Genomic DNA, 14,466 nt, shown 5'->3' on the forward strand with positions numbered 1-14,466 from the left:
TTTGTGTGAGTGAGTGTGTGTGTTAGTGGGAAGATGCTTGTCTGTGTCTGGATAGGTGACTGTGTAACGGTGGCCTGGTGCACCATGGCTCTAACTGGGAGTGACTAGATGAGAATGAGTGAAGACACTGTGGGTCTCACCCCTCACATGTGCCCTGAATTTTACATCTTACAAAGTAGCAAACTGTATGGTGCACAGACTTGAAGTCAGATTCCTGGGATCAAATCCTGTCTCTACCATGTATGATTTTAAGCAAATTTCTTAACTTCTTATTGCCTTCAATTTCTTCATCTGCAACATGAAGAAATAGTAACAGCTCTTCACCCCCTGTTTTAAGACTATCGTGAGGATTAGGTAAGTTAATATGCAGCAAGGGCTTAAAGATAACGCCTGTATCTAGAAGGAGCTAGGTGTTAACCGTCACAATTACTTATTATTACTATTGCTATTACTACACAGGGCTTTGACTTCTCAGGGAGAAGGAATATATATGTCTGTTGCCTCCATTGCTTCCACAGAAACCCTGTGATGTGGTCAGCGCTGATCTCACCTGACATGTAAAGACATGGGGCACTGGGGGATTTACATCCTCAAGTACAAAGTTAGGAAAAGGCAGAGCCGGGACTCAAACGGAGGTGCTCTGATCCCAAAACCCCTGGGGAGAGAGCAGGAGGAAGGGGGGGGGGTTACAGGTGACCTCCCAAGGTCCTCTGAGGTCCACTCTGGCAGACAGCCCTTCTGTGTGTGAAGCCAGGTGAGGGCCAGCAGGTGGCCAGGCTGTGGAGACATGTTCAGCTCCCTTCTTCCCCTTTGCCCCCTCCCCTTACTCCCTTTTCTTCCCAGAAAACAGGCTTTGTGCCACAGATACAGAAGCTCTTCCTCTAGCTCAGCCTCTGCCTGGATAAATGCCAGATAAGCAGTGTACAGCCAGGCAGTTGAGATGCTGCCTCAATAGTTGCAGAAACGTGTCTCTAGTCTGAGACAAGTGATGTTGGGGGCACTGATGCCCAGAGGTGATGAATCTGCAGGAGACTGAAAAGGAGGACTTCAGCTAACATACTGCTATCCATTTATCCATCTTTTGATTTGCTCTCATCCACTCACAGACCATCCATCACGGGCCATGCCCCGCCCTACGTGCTGGGATGCTCCCTCAGTGACCATATTGGACAAGATTCCACCTGTGGAATCGCAGTCTGTGTTTCCACCAGACCCACAGCCAGAGTCAAGTCTGAGAAACACTGTGACTGGGCATTTGGCCCCAGCAGGCAGAAACAGGAAGTCTGGTTCTGCAGGGAGATTACAGACTGTCCAAGATCTGACCCCAGATCTTCCCTTTCCTCACTCCCCTCCTTATCTTCTGCTCCCACCCTTCATCTGGGGTATGAAAGGCACAGTCAGCCCCCAGCTTTCCCCAGGAGCCCTCCCGCAAGGCCATGAAGATGAGCCGTCTCTGCCTCTCCATAGCCCTTCTGGTCCTCCTGGGCACCCTGGTGGCTGGCATTCCAGGGTGTGACACCAGCAACCAGGCCAAAGGTGAGTCTTGGCTCACCTCTCCTCTAAAAATTAGGGTGGGGAGGAGGAGAGTCCATAGAAGGCACAGGGGAGTAGGGGTGGGGTGAGTGTTGTCAACCCTCTCTGGATTTCTTCTTATAAATTGGGCAGTTTTCACTCTAGGGACATTTTTTGACTCTCAATAGATATCACTGTATGTTAAGTTTTGGGGGAAAAAAAGCATTCCACCTGACTCTACCATATCAGGGATCTCATCTCTGAGACTCTCTATTCCTGGTCACTGTCTTACCCCTGCACCTCACATAGCATCATAACAAAATCCATATTTGATCCTTGTCTCGATTCATGCCCCAGGCCTCCTGAAACTCTAGGAATTCACTGTATTTTTGTAAGTCATGAGATGAGTGAAGGATGGGACCTTAGATAGTGTCTGGATGGGACTGGATTCCAGAACATGCCGCCAGGTGATTAAAGGGTTAGAACTATCAACCCTGTCCCTCTGGGGAGAGGAGAAGTACTGTGTTCAGTCAACAATGGCCAGTGATTCTATCAAATTACCCACCTCCAATCCTTAATCAAAACTCATACACATTGGGTTCAGAGAGCCTCAGGGGAGGTGAAAACATCAAGGGATTGTGAGGGGGGAAAGTCCTAAGAGGGTCTGGAGCATCAGCACCCCCAAGTCCCCATTTGACCGATATTTCTTCTCCATTTGTCTGTCCCTGAGTTTTATGCTTTATAACAACTGAGGACAGTAAGTAAAGGGTTTTTTAGAGTTCCATGAATGACTCTAATAAGTTATTGAACATGGGAGGTGGGTCATGGAACCTCTGAATTTAGACCCAGTTGATCACATGTGTAAGTGACCGCAGAAATTGTTATCAACACTTGAAGTTGGGTGAAACTCAGGGAGTCAGACCCCACCCTGTGGGGTCTGGGTCACCTCTGTAGATTTAATGTCAGAAGTGAATTGACTCCTGGATACCCAGTGGGTATTGGGGAACTGGTTGCTGTTGGTAGAGACCCGCACGTTGGGGTCAGGGACAAAACCCAGAGTCACTCTTTTCTATCATTGGTGTCTGGGTTGAGGTTCAGAGACCAGGGTCTATATTATGTGGAGCAGAGCAGTCAGAACTCCTTACCAGTTCTCCGCATTATCAGAATTCCTGGTAGAATCAGGTGAGTGAGCAAGTGAGTGAAGTTGCTCAGTCATGTCTGACTCTTTGCAATCCTATGGACTATAGCCCACCAGTCTCCTCCGTGGGTACTTGATTAAATGGGTTGTAACAGGATAGTGTCTTGTCCTGATCCTAACATTCATATGGTGTGTGTTCTGGGGCAAGTCATCTGCAGTTTCTTCACCTGAATAGGGGGACCAGGTTACATGAGTTTCTTAAAAGATTACCAGTCATGAGTATGAAGAGTTTACACTTTCCTGACCAATGATGTCCATTTCCCATGAAAATATTTTAGTCCAAAAGACTCATCTATCTACATTTCCTCACCACTCCTCTAAAAAATTTATCTTTCAAATATGATCATTCCTCTATTATGAAATTAATCAGAGAGTTGAGTGACAGCTGAGTGTCTTCCCCCCAAAGGCAACTGCAGGCAGAGCAGGAAATGCAATACTTTTCTGAGTTGGCTCACGGGGCCAAGACTGTTTTTTCCAGGCTGGTACAATATTAATCAAAACTCAAATCTCTTCTTCTTGCCTCCTGGCCAGACTATTATTTTATTTTCCTATCAAGATATAGAAAGTTAGAAGTAGACTCACGATTATATAGGCAGGCCTCATCATCAAATACACTAACAGGAATTTTATTGTATCAGCCTTTTCAATGACTGTGCACTTGGCATGAGGATGAAATGGAAGATTTATTCCCTTGATAAATATTCATCAAATACTTATACTTTTGTCCCTAAAAGCATATTTCTTGTTATAGGAAAACAGCTGTAAACAAAATATAGTAAAATAATATGCCTTCTAAGAGGGATACAGACTATAAAGACGGGGAAATCCTATGCCAGGTCATGATGAGTGTTGTGAGGAAGGAGAGTTATGGGGATTCAAGAGGCTGAAGAGGATCAGGGAAACCCTCCATCATGAGGAGACATTAAGCAGAAGCTGCCAAAAAGGAGCCTGATGTGTCTGAGTAGCAGCCAGGACCAGGGTGGCTGAAGCTGAGTGGGTGAGGGGAGGGGAGTGGAAGGGGATGAAGCAGAGAGGCCACGCGGGCAGGTCATGAGGAACCGTCCAGGACTTTATAAGGATAAGAATTTGACTCTGAGAGAGCTGGGAAACCACTGAGGGACTGGTCATGGGAGCAATGAGATCGGACTCGAGTTTTAACAGGGTCTTTTTGGCTGCAGTGTGGAGCGCGGCCTCTAGGGGGCGAAAAGCAGAGACAGGGGCCCCTGGGCAGGCGGCTGCAGTGGTCCAGGGAGCCATGATGGAGACTATACCTGTGTTGTTCCCTGGGTTGATTCCAGTTCTCTTGAATAACCTGAATGACTTGCTATGTTAATATATCTATGGAGGCTTCATCACACATCATGATTCATTCAATCTTTCGTCATTCTTGATTGATTCAACCTCCAATCCCTCTCCTCTTCCTGAGATGTGGAGACAATGAAAGAGGGGAAGGTAGGAACGAAAATTCCCACACCCAACTCACCTAGTTGTTTCCCCTAACAACTTATCCCCATTCTTGGCTTTGGTTCAGGCTTTACAAAAGTCATCTCCCTCACATGATAAAAGACTCCCCTTTGCGCTCATCTCTTAGGAAATTCCAATGTTTTAGGAGCTCTGTGCCAGGAATGGGATGCAGACCAAGTTAATATTTCTTTTATAAGTCACAGTATCAATATTTCCTCAATATTCTATTATTCCAGTCTCCATGAGGTAACCGAAGTAAACACCAGTGTGTTTTCTACCATGCCTTTCTCCATTTACAACATGATTTCCTCACACTTTTGTAATAGTGACGGGTCATGCAGCCCTACTCAACCATTGGCTGGCATCAGGTGGGCACCTTCATCAACAGATAACTTTAAATGAGCAACCCTTGGTGGTCCAGTTTAGCCATTGCTACTGTCGTTGCCACAGTGGGCTCTTCGCCCTCCCCCTCTTTTGTATAAAAGGAACAGGAATTCATACTGTGGGAAGATGGTTTTCTTGAGACAATAGCATGCCATCATCTCCGTGGGCCCTATTTCCGATTAAAAATGTTATTCCTAGTTCTCTGGATTATAGGCTGGTCCTGAGGTGAGCAGAATGAGACTGGGCTCAGTAATGCTTTCTTTTTTAACGGTGGAAGTTTCAACCACACACATATGTAGAAAACATAGTATTATAAAAGCCATGGATCCATTGTCCAGCTCCAGTAATTTTTATACATGGAGAGTATTTTTATATGTGTCCCTCTTTTGTGTTACTTTTGAAACTAATCAGTAGCATCATGCTAATTAATCTGTAAACATTCATTAATGCCATGTAATTATCTATAATATTGCCTTGTCATTGTCACACCTAACAACATTAATAATAATGTCCTGGAAAGCAGGGTATCAAAAGGCCTTTTCACATTTCACACTTCTGCCCACCCCCTCCTCCCCATCACTCTCTATCACAAACTGGTGGTTTTAGTTGTTCATCTTATAGACGGACCTGTGATGACCTTCCCTCTCTTTAACCGAGATCCTCCCATCCCTGCAGCCCAACGGCCTGACTTCTGCCTAGAGCCTCCGTATACGGGTCCGTGCAAGGCCAGAATGATCAGATACTTCTACAACGCCAGGTCCGGGTTCTGCGAGACTTTTATATATGGCGGCTGCAAGGCTAAGAGTAACAATTTCAAGAGTGAGGAGGACTGCATGAGGACCTGTGGTGATGATATTGGGCCTTGGGGTAAGACAGGGGGCAGGGCAGAGGGAGAGCGGAAGGGCTAGGGAAAATGGTGGCGCTCAGAAGGCCACACACCTTTCCCAAAAAGTGATTTTTTTCCTAGCTGCCTCCCAAGAGAAGGGGCAGGAGTATCTGTGGACTGAGCATGTGCTCCATGGACCAGCTTGGTGAAAGGTCACCCCCTAGAAGCCCCGTCATAATCTGAGCCTCCTCACATGCTCCCATTTTTCAGATGGGAACACTGAGTCAGTCACTCTGCAGAGAAAGTCTAGAGTGCTCCTCAGTGCCCCACCTCAGCCTGGAAAACTCCCTTGCTTTTTGTTGGTTACCTTGGTCCTGGGATGACTGTGGTTGCACACTTCTGGGATGGTCTAGGACCTGTCAGGGTGGACAGTGTCCAGGTCTGGGCCTTCAGAGATGTAAATCAACAAGTTCCTTTCCTTTTACAGAGAACCTGCGAACTGTGCTCCCCTGAGATGCTGAAGTATGAGGAGGACCCACCCAAGGCTGTCCTCTAGCTGCTTCTGAAAAATTTCAGCCTCCTTTTCTTTCTTCTCAACCCTCCCCTCCTCAGCAGAAATCTGTCTCTTTCCTTCCTCCACAGGTCCACTTACTTTAGCCCTATCTATCCAGTTTGCTCTAAGCACCATGAAAGCAAATCTTCCCTTTATCCCTCACACTTCCCACAATTTCTGGCACAAAGGAGACAGTCCAAAAATATTTGAGGGAGGAAGGAAGGAATGGAAGAACAATGCTCCCCATGACTGGAGCATCTGTAGAGCCTGAGATTTGAATCTGGATTCTTGTCCTAATCTTCCTCACGGCATCCTTACTTTCATCCTCCACCCCACCATCACTGCTCTCCCCTTGCTGGCGAAAGTAGAATTTCCATCATCGAGTTTTCAGCTCAGGTGTGGGAGAGGTCTTTTCATGAATGAAGCCTCTTCCTCACATTGATTTGAAGGTCTGTGGCTTCAAAGAGTCTGGCCTTATCTTTCAATAAATGCATATTTTAATTAAACTAACTGGAGTGGATTGTGTTGTTTGCAACTAAGAACCTTAACCCATAGGTCCCATGGAAACGGTGGTCTTTCTCATTTTATGCAGATGGATGGGGAGCTCCCCATCACCTCTCCTCAGACTGAGCCCTACCAAGGATAAGGGGCCAACCCCTTATATTGACATCGACCTCTTATGGCCATGCCAGTGTACACAAAAGACTGGCGGAGAGACACCTCAACAAGAAAACTTTTGTCCTTTACTCCTTGGGCCAGGTCAAACTTTGGGGCATGTTATTTTCATGAATTCTCAGAAGAAGAAAAGAAGGAGCATGAGGCTCAATTGTCAATTTGTCCTTAGAACCCTCTTCCCTGTCATTGTTTTGGGATAGGGGACTTCCAAGCTAAAGAGGACCAAGCTCACATTTTGTGAGCACTGGCCATTTGCCAGGCTCTGCGCTTGTCACTTCCCCAAAATTATCATTCTTTCTCCTTCCTTTCCCCTTTGGTAACCATAAGTTTGTTATCTATGTCTGTGAATCCAGTCTTATTTTCATACCACATTTCTTAAGCCAGTCCTCTGTTGATGGGTACTTGCACTGTGCACGTCTTGGCTATTTGTAAACAAGGCTTTTATGCACCTTGAGGTGCATGTATCTATTCAAATTGAAGTTTCTTTTTTCCACATATATACCCGGCATAATATCGTAGTTGATGGTGTAGTAGTTCTATTTTTAGCTTTTTAAGGAAATTCCATACTGTTTCATAATGCACCAATATACATTCACACCAACAGTGTACAAGGCACTTTCCTTTTCTCCACTCTCTCTTCTGTATCTTTTATTTCTAGAATTCCCAGTGATAGCCATTTGACTGACGTGATGTGATATCTCATTGTCATGTTTTCAATTATTTATTTTTTAATTTAAGGATAATTGCTTTACAGAATTTTGTTGTTTTCTGTCAAACATCAGCATGAATCAGCCATAGTTGTACATACGTCCCCTCCCTCTGTGCTGTGCTATGCTTAGTCACTGATTCGTGTCTGACTCTGCGACCCCATGGACTGCATCCCGCCAGACTCCTCTGTCCATGGGGATTCTCCAGGCAAGAATACTGCAGTGTGTTGCCATTTCTTTATCCAGGGGATCTTCCAACCCACGGATCGAATCCAGGTCTCCCGCATTGCAAATGGATTCTTTACCATCTGAGCCAAGAGGGAAGCCCAAGAATACTGGAGTGGGTAGCCTATCCCTTATCCAGGGGATCTTCCCAACCCAGGAATCAAACTGGGGTCTCTTGCATTGCAGGTGGATTCTTTACCAGCTGAGCTACCAGGGAAGCCCTTCCATCCTTCTAATAATTAGCAATGTTGATATCTTTTCATTTGCCTGTTGGCCATCTGTATGTCTTGTTTAGAAAAATGTCTCCTTAGGTCTTCTGCCCATTTTTAAATAGGATTTTTTTGTTTTCCCAATGTTGAGTTGGAAGAGCTGTTTGTACACTTTTGATGTTGACCTCTTATTGGTCACGTATTTTGCAAATAGTTTCTCCCATTTTGTAGGTTGTCTTTTTGTCTTGTCAGTGATCTCTTCCTCACTGCCAAAGCTTTTAAGTTTAAGTTTGATTAGATAGGGCTTTCCTGATAGCTTAGTTGGTAAAGAATCCACCTGCAGTGAAGAAGACCCTGGTTCAATTCCTGGCTTGGGAAGATCCCCTGGAGAAGGGAAAGAATACCCACTCCAGTATTCTGGCCTGGAGAATTCTATGGACTGTATAGCCCATGGGGTCGCAAAGAGTCAGACACAACTGAGCAATTTTCACTTCACACTAGATCCCATTTGTTTATCTTTGTCTTCATTTCTTTTGGCACCGGAGACTGGTCCATGAAAATATTGCCTTGATTATGTCCAAGAATGTTTGGCCTGTGTTCTCTTCTAGGAGTTTTATGATATCTTGTCTTATATTAAGGTCTTTATTCCATTTTGAGTTTATGTTTGTATATGATATGAGTAGAGTGAAGTCGCTCAGTCATGTCTGTCTCTTTGTGACCCCCGTGGACTGTAGCCTACCAGGCTTCTCCATCCATGGGATTCTCCAGGCAAGAATACTGGAGCAGGATACCATTTCTCTCTCCAGGGGATCTTCCCGACCCAGGGATCGAACCCGGGTCTCCCACATTGGAGGCAGATGCTTTAACCTCTGAGCCACCAGGAGTGTTCAAATTTCATTGACTTACATTTAGTTGTTCAGCTTTCCCAAAACCTTTTGCTGAAAAGACTGTCTTTTCTCCATTGTATATTCCTTTCTCCTCTGTCATAGATTAATTGACTCTAGGTGCATGAGTTTATTTCTGGGCTCTCTATTCTGCTCTATTTCATTGATGTCTATGTCTGGTTCTGTGTTAATAAAATACTTTTATTGCTTTAGCTTTGTACTATAGTCCGAAGTCTGGAAGAGTCATGACTCAAGCTTTGTATTTTTCCCCCAGGATTACTTTGGCAATTCTGGGTCTTTTGTGGTTCTGTACAAATTTTATGGTTATTTGTTTTAGATCTGTGAAAAATAACTTGAGTATTTTTATATGATTTGTCATTATAATCCTCATTTTCCAGTTGTTTTTGTAGTTATTCTCCATTCATTTCTTCTTTTTGTTTTTCTTTTTGTGGTTTGTTGATTTTCTTTTAGTATGCTTAAGTTCCTTTGCTTTTAATTTGTGTAACTCTATTCTGTTTTTGATTTGTGATAACCATGGAGTTCAAGAATGTTGACCCATAGCTATACCTCCTTGCTTTAAACTGAAAGTCACTCAAGTTCAAACACATTCTAAAAGATCTACTTTTTACATTCCTGTCTCTCACATTTTGCGATTTTGATGTTCTACTTTACATTTTCATGCTGATCCTTTTACTGTTTATCCTGTCAGGATCGCTTTTACAATTTTTAATTGTTTTTTAATATATGTACTGGTTCATTTAAATGATCTTCCGTTCTTCTATATATTTGTTTTTCTTATTGTGATTTTCCCCTTTCCTTTAGATCTTCCAGCCTCAGTTTTCAACCACTTCCTATGGAGAGCTCACTTTCTCTTGGATATCAGGTGCCAGATAGCAGCATTCATCAATAGAACACTGGTTTACTCCACTGAACCAAAATAACTCCCTCTCACTTTCAGTTCTGGCATTCAACATTGGTCTAGCCACAGCTCCCAAAAAACCCATTGACCAATTCTGCTGCCTTTGTCCTAACACAGTCCTACACACACTGGGAGATGGGACTCGAGGGACTTCTGTATCCCACCAAGTTTCTTTTTGGTTCTTGGAAAATATCTGCTAAATTCCCACCACCAACTTCAGATTCTCAAACCTGAAAATTCAGGGAACCCCATATTGACAGCTACAACCGTTTATTCTGAAGCTGTTAGAGTTACTGGCACCCCCACAAGGGAATCCCTCACTGGGTTGGAGGAGAGAATTTAGTGTAAGAAGAGGAAGGGGGTCAGTAGGATCAGAGCTTCCAAGTCACCCTCCCAACTTGTTTTCCCCTGTTGGGCAAGAGCTGTGGCAATCATATAATGTGGAAATGTAAATAACTGACTAATAACGGTTGAGAGAAGAGGGTAGGAGGTAAGTGGTGGGCAACAATCCAAGAATTATCAAGGTATTTCCCAAGATGCACTGCAGTTCGTTATTAGACCATCCCAGTTACAAGGCATCATGGGAATGACTTGTTCATAATCTAGTGGCTCCTGAGGCAAAAGGATGTCCCAACTTCCTAAGTAGAGCAACTTTAACACTGTCTTCATGCTTTCAGTTCTGAGAAGCAGTAAGGTGGAGGAACCTTGGGCAACAGAGCCTAACTGCCTTACTGTATACGAGGACACTGAAGCATGCTGATGCTGCTAAGTCGCTTCAGTTGTGTCCAACTCTGTGCGACCCCATAGAGGGCAGCCTGCTAGGCTCCTCTGTCTCTGGGATTCTCCAGGCAAGAATACTAGAGTGGGTTGCCATTTCCTTCTCCAATGCATGAAAGTGAAAAGCGAAAGTGAAGTCGCTCAGTCGTGCCCGACTCTTAGTGACCCCATGGACTGCAGCCTACCAGGCTCCTCCGTCCATGGGATTTTCCCATGGATTTCCCCATGGCAAGAGTACTGGAGTGGGGTGCCATTGCCTTCTCTGACACTGAAGCATAGAAAACTAAAAAAATAGAAGTAGTGTAATAAACCAAAACACAGATAGATCTGGTTCTGTTGTCCAGTACCTTGTAGTCCCAGGCAAATACCTCAACATCTCTGAATTTTGCATTGCTTAATTATAAAACAAGGAAAAGACTTATACTTGTCGATGTTTCCAACCACACACCACTAGAAGCAGTCCTCTTCGAAACTGAACAAGTTGGGTTTATTACTCGCTTCAGCAAGGAACAATGAATAATATGACATCTCATTAAGAGGATGTTTGAAGGACTTAGAGGATGTGGGCTTCAGTTAGGTTATTTAGGGGAGAGTTTCAGGAAACTGGCTTTGCTCCGGATAGATGCTGTCAGGAAGTGGGGCAGTTCTATGATCTGGTGTCTTAATCTTACTCTGAAATGAAATTTCACCTGAGAACTGAGGAGCTGCAAACCACAGATATTACTGTGAGATTGCTCACAGAGGGTGAAGAAAAGTTAGAGTGAAGGACAACACTCAGCTTTCTGGGGGAAGGTAGGGGAAGCCAGTCCTTAGGGGGAAGGACAATGAATTCAGCTGAGTCAATGTTGAGTCCATGTTGCTTGTAGAACATTTAGGCAAAGATGTGGAGGGAGGGAGTGGGAGACATGCTCAGTCATGTCCACCAGGGACCCAGTGGGCTGTAGCTTGCCAGGCTTCTCTGTCAATGGAATTTTCCAGGCAAGAATATTGGAGTGGGGTTGCTATTTTCTTCTCTGGGGGATCGTCCCAACCCAGGGATTGAACCTGAGTCTCCTGTATCTCCTGCATTACAGGCGAATTCTTTACTATTGAGTCACCTGGGAAGCCCATAAGTAGACATTAACTTCATTCATGCACTTGTTCATGAAATGTTTACTAGGGATAAAACATGTGTTGATTTAAACTTTTACTCAGACTCAAAGTCTTCAAGCTCTGGCTCTTCCAATTTACTAGCTGTGTGGCCTATTCAATTTGCTAGTGATTTCCATTTGTCAGCATAGATAGACCCTGAACTATGTCCATACAGAGACAGTTATCCTTCCTTTTACACTAGAGGAACCTGAGTCTCAGAGGAGATGGAGATTGCTGGTAACTTCAAAGAGCAAAGTGAATTCCCTGTCCTGATGTGCTGGTAAAAGTCACTGAGTCAATAAGAATCTTTCAGTAACACTGAGAGAGGTAGAATTAATAATATAAGATATCTATTACCACTTACTGACAAGCTACTATGTGCCAAGCAAGCCCTGCATATACATCTCCATCTCTAAACATCACAATAATCTCAATAGGTTCTTCTTCTGTCTTAAAGTCCTGCAAGCTAGGACTTCGTTGATGGTGCAATGATTAAGACACCATGCTTCCAAAGCAGGGGTCCCAGGTTCAATTCCTGGCCTGGGACTGAAGTCCCACATGTCACATGGTTGGGCCAAACAAGAAATTTTTGATTTTTAAAATAATTTTATGGATTTAGTTTTGGCCATGCTAGGTCTTCCTTGCTGCACAGGCTTTTCTCTAGTTGCAGAGAATGAAGGCTATTACCCAATTGCAGTGCTTGGGCTTCTCATTGCGATAGCTTCTCTTCTTGCAGAGCACAGGCTCTGGGGTGCACTGGCTTCAGTAGTTGGGACACATGGACTCAGTAGTTGTGACTCCTGGACTTAGTTGCTCCACAGTATGTGGGATCTTCCTGGATCAGGGATCAAACCATGTCTCCTGCATTGGCAGGTGGATTCTTTACCACTGAACCACTAAGGAAGTCCCCTCAAAATAATTTTTTTAAATTTTTTGAAATAAAGTCATACAAATAGAAGCTCAGAGTTTTCATCTCTTCCCCCAAGTTCACGTAATGGATACAAGCAACGGCTAGAATTCAGATGCAAAACTTTGTGACCCCATGAACTGTAGCAGAGGACTAGGTTCCTTTGTCCATGGAATTCTCCAGGCAAGAACACTGGAGTGAGTAACCATTCCCTTCTCCAGGGGATCTTCCTGACTCAGGGATCAAACCTGAGTCTCTTGCATTGCAGGCAGATTCTTTACCATCTGAGCCACCAGGGAAGTCCCTCTGTCTCCCATGATTTTCCTTAAAAGAGGCTTTTAAGCTGTGCCTTCAAAAATCCCCAGAGACTCACCAGAGGGGACTCATAATTCTTCAAATAGGGAAGCTCTGCTTTTCATCAGGGTTTTTTTCACACTGAGACCAACTGGAATCAAATTTTGGCAAAAACTTTTGTTCAGATTTTTGTCAAGAGGGCTGTAACTGTGAGTTGGAGGAGGAAGAGGCCAGAGAAAAAGCCATTGGACTTAAAAATGAGAAACTTGGTGATGACCGTGGTAAAGGCATCAGCTCTCACTGGTAGGAAGCAGAGAAGAAATCTTGAGAACAGTGTAGGGCTATAGTGGGCATCCACTCTTCCTTCCTGATTGTACCCTTAAGTGAGATCCTTTTGTAATCTTGCGTTGGCACCCATAGCACCTATTGATTTAGTTTAGCTCAGACTCAAAGGAGTGTGAAAACATCCCAGCTTGGAAAGGATGGTAAGCAAAGAAGAACTAATGTCTTCCCCAGGCACCTCTCAATAACCTCCATTTTTAGGTCTTTTGTCATTCTTTGATCAAGATCAAGTTCCAGGGAGTGCATCTGGTTAGATACTCTTGGTCTGAGGATATGGCAGGCACTTCTATTGATAGGCACCTGAATTCTACCTGTCCTGGCTGGAGGAAGAGTCACTCCTCAAGCAAAATCAGGCTACTGTTATCTAGAAAAAGGGACAGATCGATGCCAGGTGACAAAACAAGTTAGCCCATATACTCAGAGAAGTTTCCATGGAGAGAGGATAGTTTGAATGGGTTCAACAGATCAGCAGGAGAAAACTCCATTGTGTGGTTAAAGGCACACTGTTTGGTCCTGGGAATTTCTCAGATCTTCCATGTTCACTTGTTTCTAGTCACCTTAGATGGACATGTCTACAGCTGACTCATGGCACCTCCAATTATAACATTTCCTTCTTTCCTTTCTATTTTCTTGCTTCCTTTTCTTGATAAATGTGACTTTACATTCATGAAGTAAAGATTCAAAATCTTTGATGCATCATCTATGTTAATATCAGATAGATTTGCCCGGGAGTTGTTTGTGTTTGTGTATTAGTAACATTGAAGTAACTGGGGACACATGACCAACAGTTTGGAGCAAATGTCTTCCTTCTAACTTTCAGCTGTTTTTCCTCCAGCAAGTCACTTTCCCTTAGCCAAAATTCAGTTTCCTCATCTGTAAAAAAAGGAGTAATAAAACTTAACTCATAAGAGTGTAAAATAGGAACAAGCTACCTTTTCCTAAATGCCAACTGTGAGCGCAGATGGTCACAATTTTAAATGCCCTGCAGGTCAAGTGAGTAACGCAGATGAAAGCATCTGGAACTGAGGTGGTACAGGGCAACCATAAAGAATGGTGGGAATTATGGAAACTGGAGAGAACGGTCCCCTCTTGAGAAGAGACCACTCTTCTTAGCTTGGTTCTTGGTTTTCAAAGTGTGGTCCCTTGACAGCACCCTCAGTGCCTGGGGAACCTTGTTGATGCAGCTACTCAGGTCCCACTCTGTGCTCCTGAATCAACATTCTGGGGATGAAGATCTCAAGTCTGTGTTTGATAATGGCTAAGGGATTCTGATGCTCACTTAAGTGTGAGACCCACTGCCCGTGCAGGACCATGTTGCGATATTGTTTATTTTGTGCAGCAATGCTAGAAATTTCCTTTTTATGAAATCCTCCACCTTTAAATGCTGGCAAATGATTCAAAATTATAAAATGTACATGGTGAGCTAACAGTATTCTAGCCAGATTTGCAACTTCCAGTT

At 44.0% G+C, this 14,466-nt stretch overlaps 1 protein-coding gene across 1 annotated transcript; it reads left to right on the plus strand.

The window, feature by feature from the left end:
• LOC102177641 (spleen trypsin inhibitor I) lies at positions 1,324–6,447 on the plus strand. The gene is made up of 3 exons (XM_005688601.3): positions 1,324–1,536; positions 5,234–5,425; positions 5,872–6,447. The coding sequence occupies exons 1-3, from the start codon at positions 1,437–1,439 to the stop codon at positions 5,895–5,897; spliced, it is 318 nt and encodes a 105-aa protein (XP_005688658.1). The 5' UTR covers positions 1,324–1,436; the 3' UTR covers positions 5,898–6,447.

This window comes from Capra hircus, chromosome 13 (genome assembly GCF_001704415.2).
Source record: "Capra hircus breed San Clemente chromosome 13, ASM170441v1, whole genome shotgun sequence".
NCBI classification, from domain to species: domain Eukaryota; kingdom Metazoa; phylum Chordata; class Mammalia; order Artiodactyla; family Bovidae; genus Capra; species Capra hircus.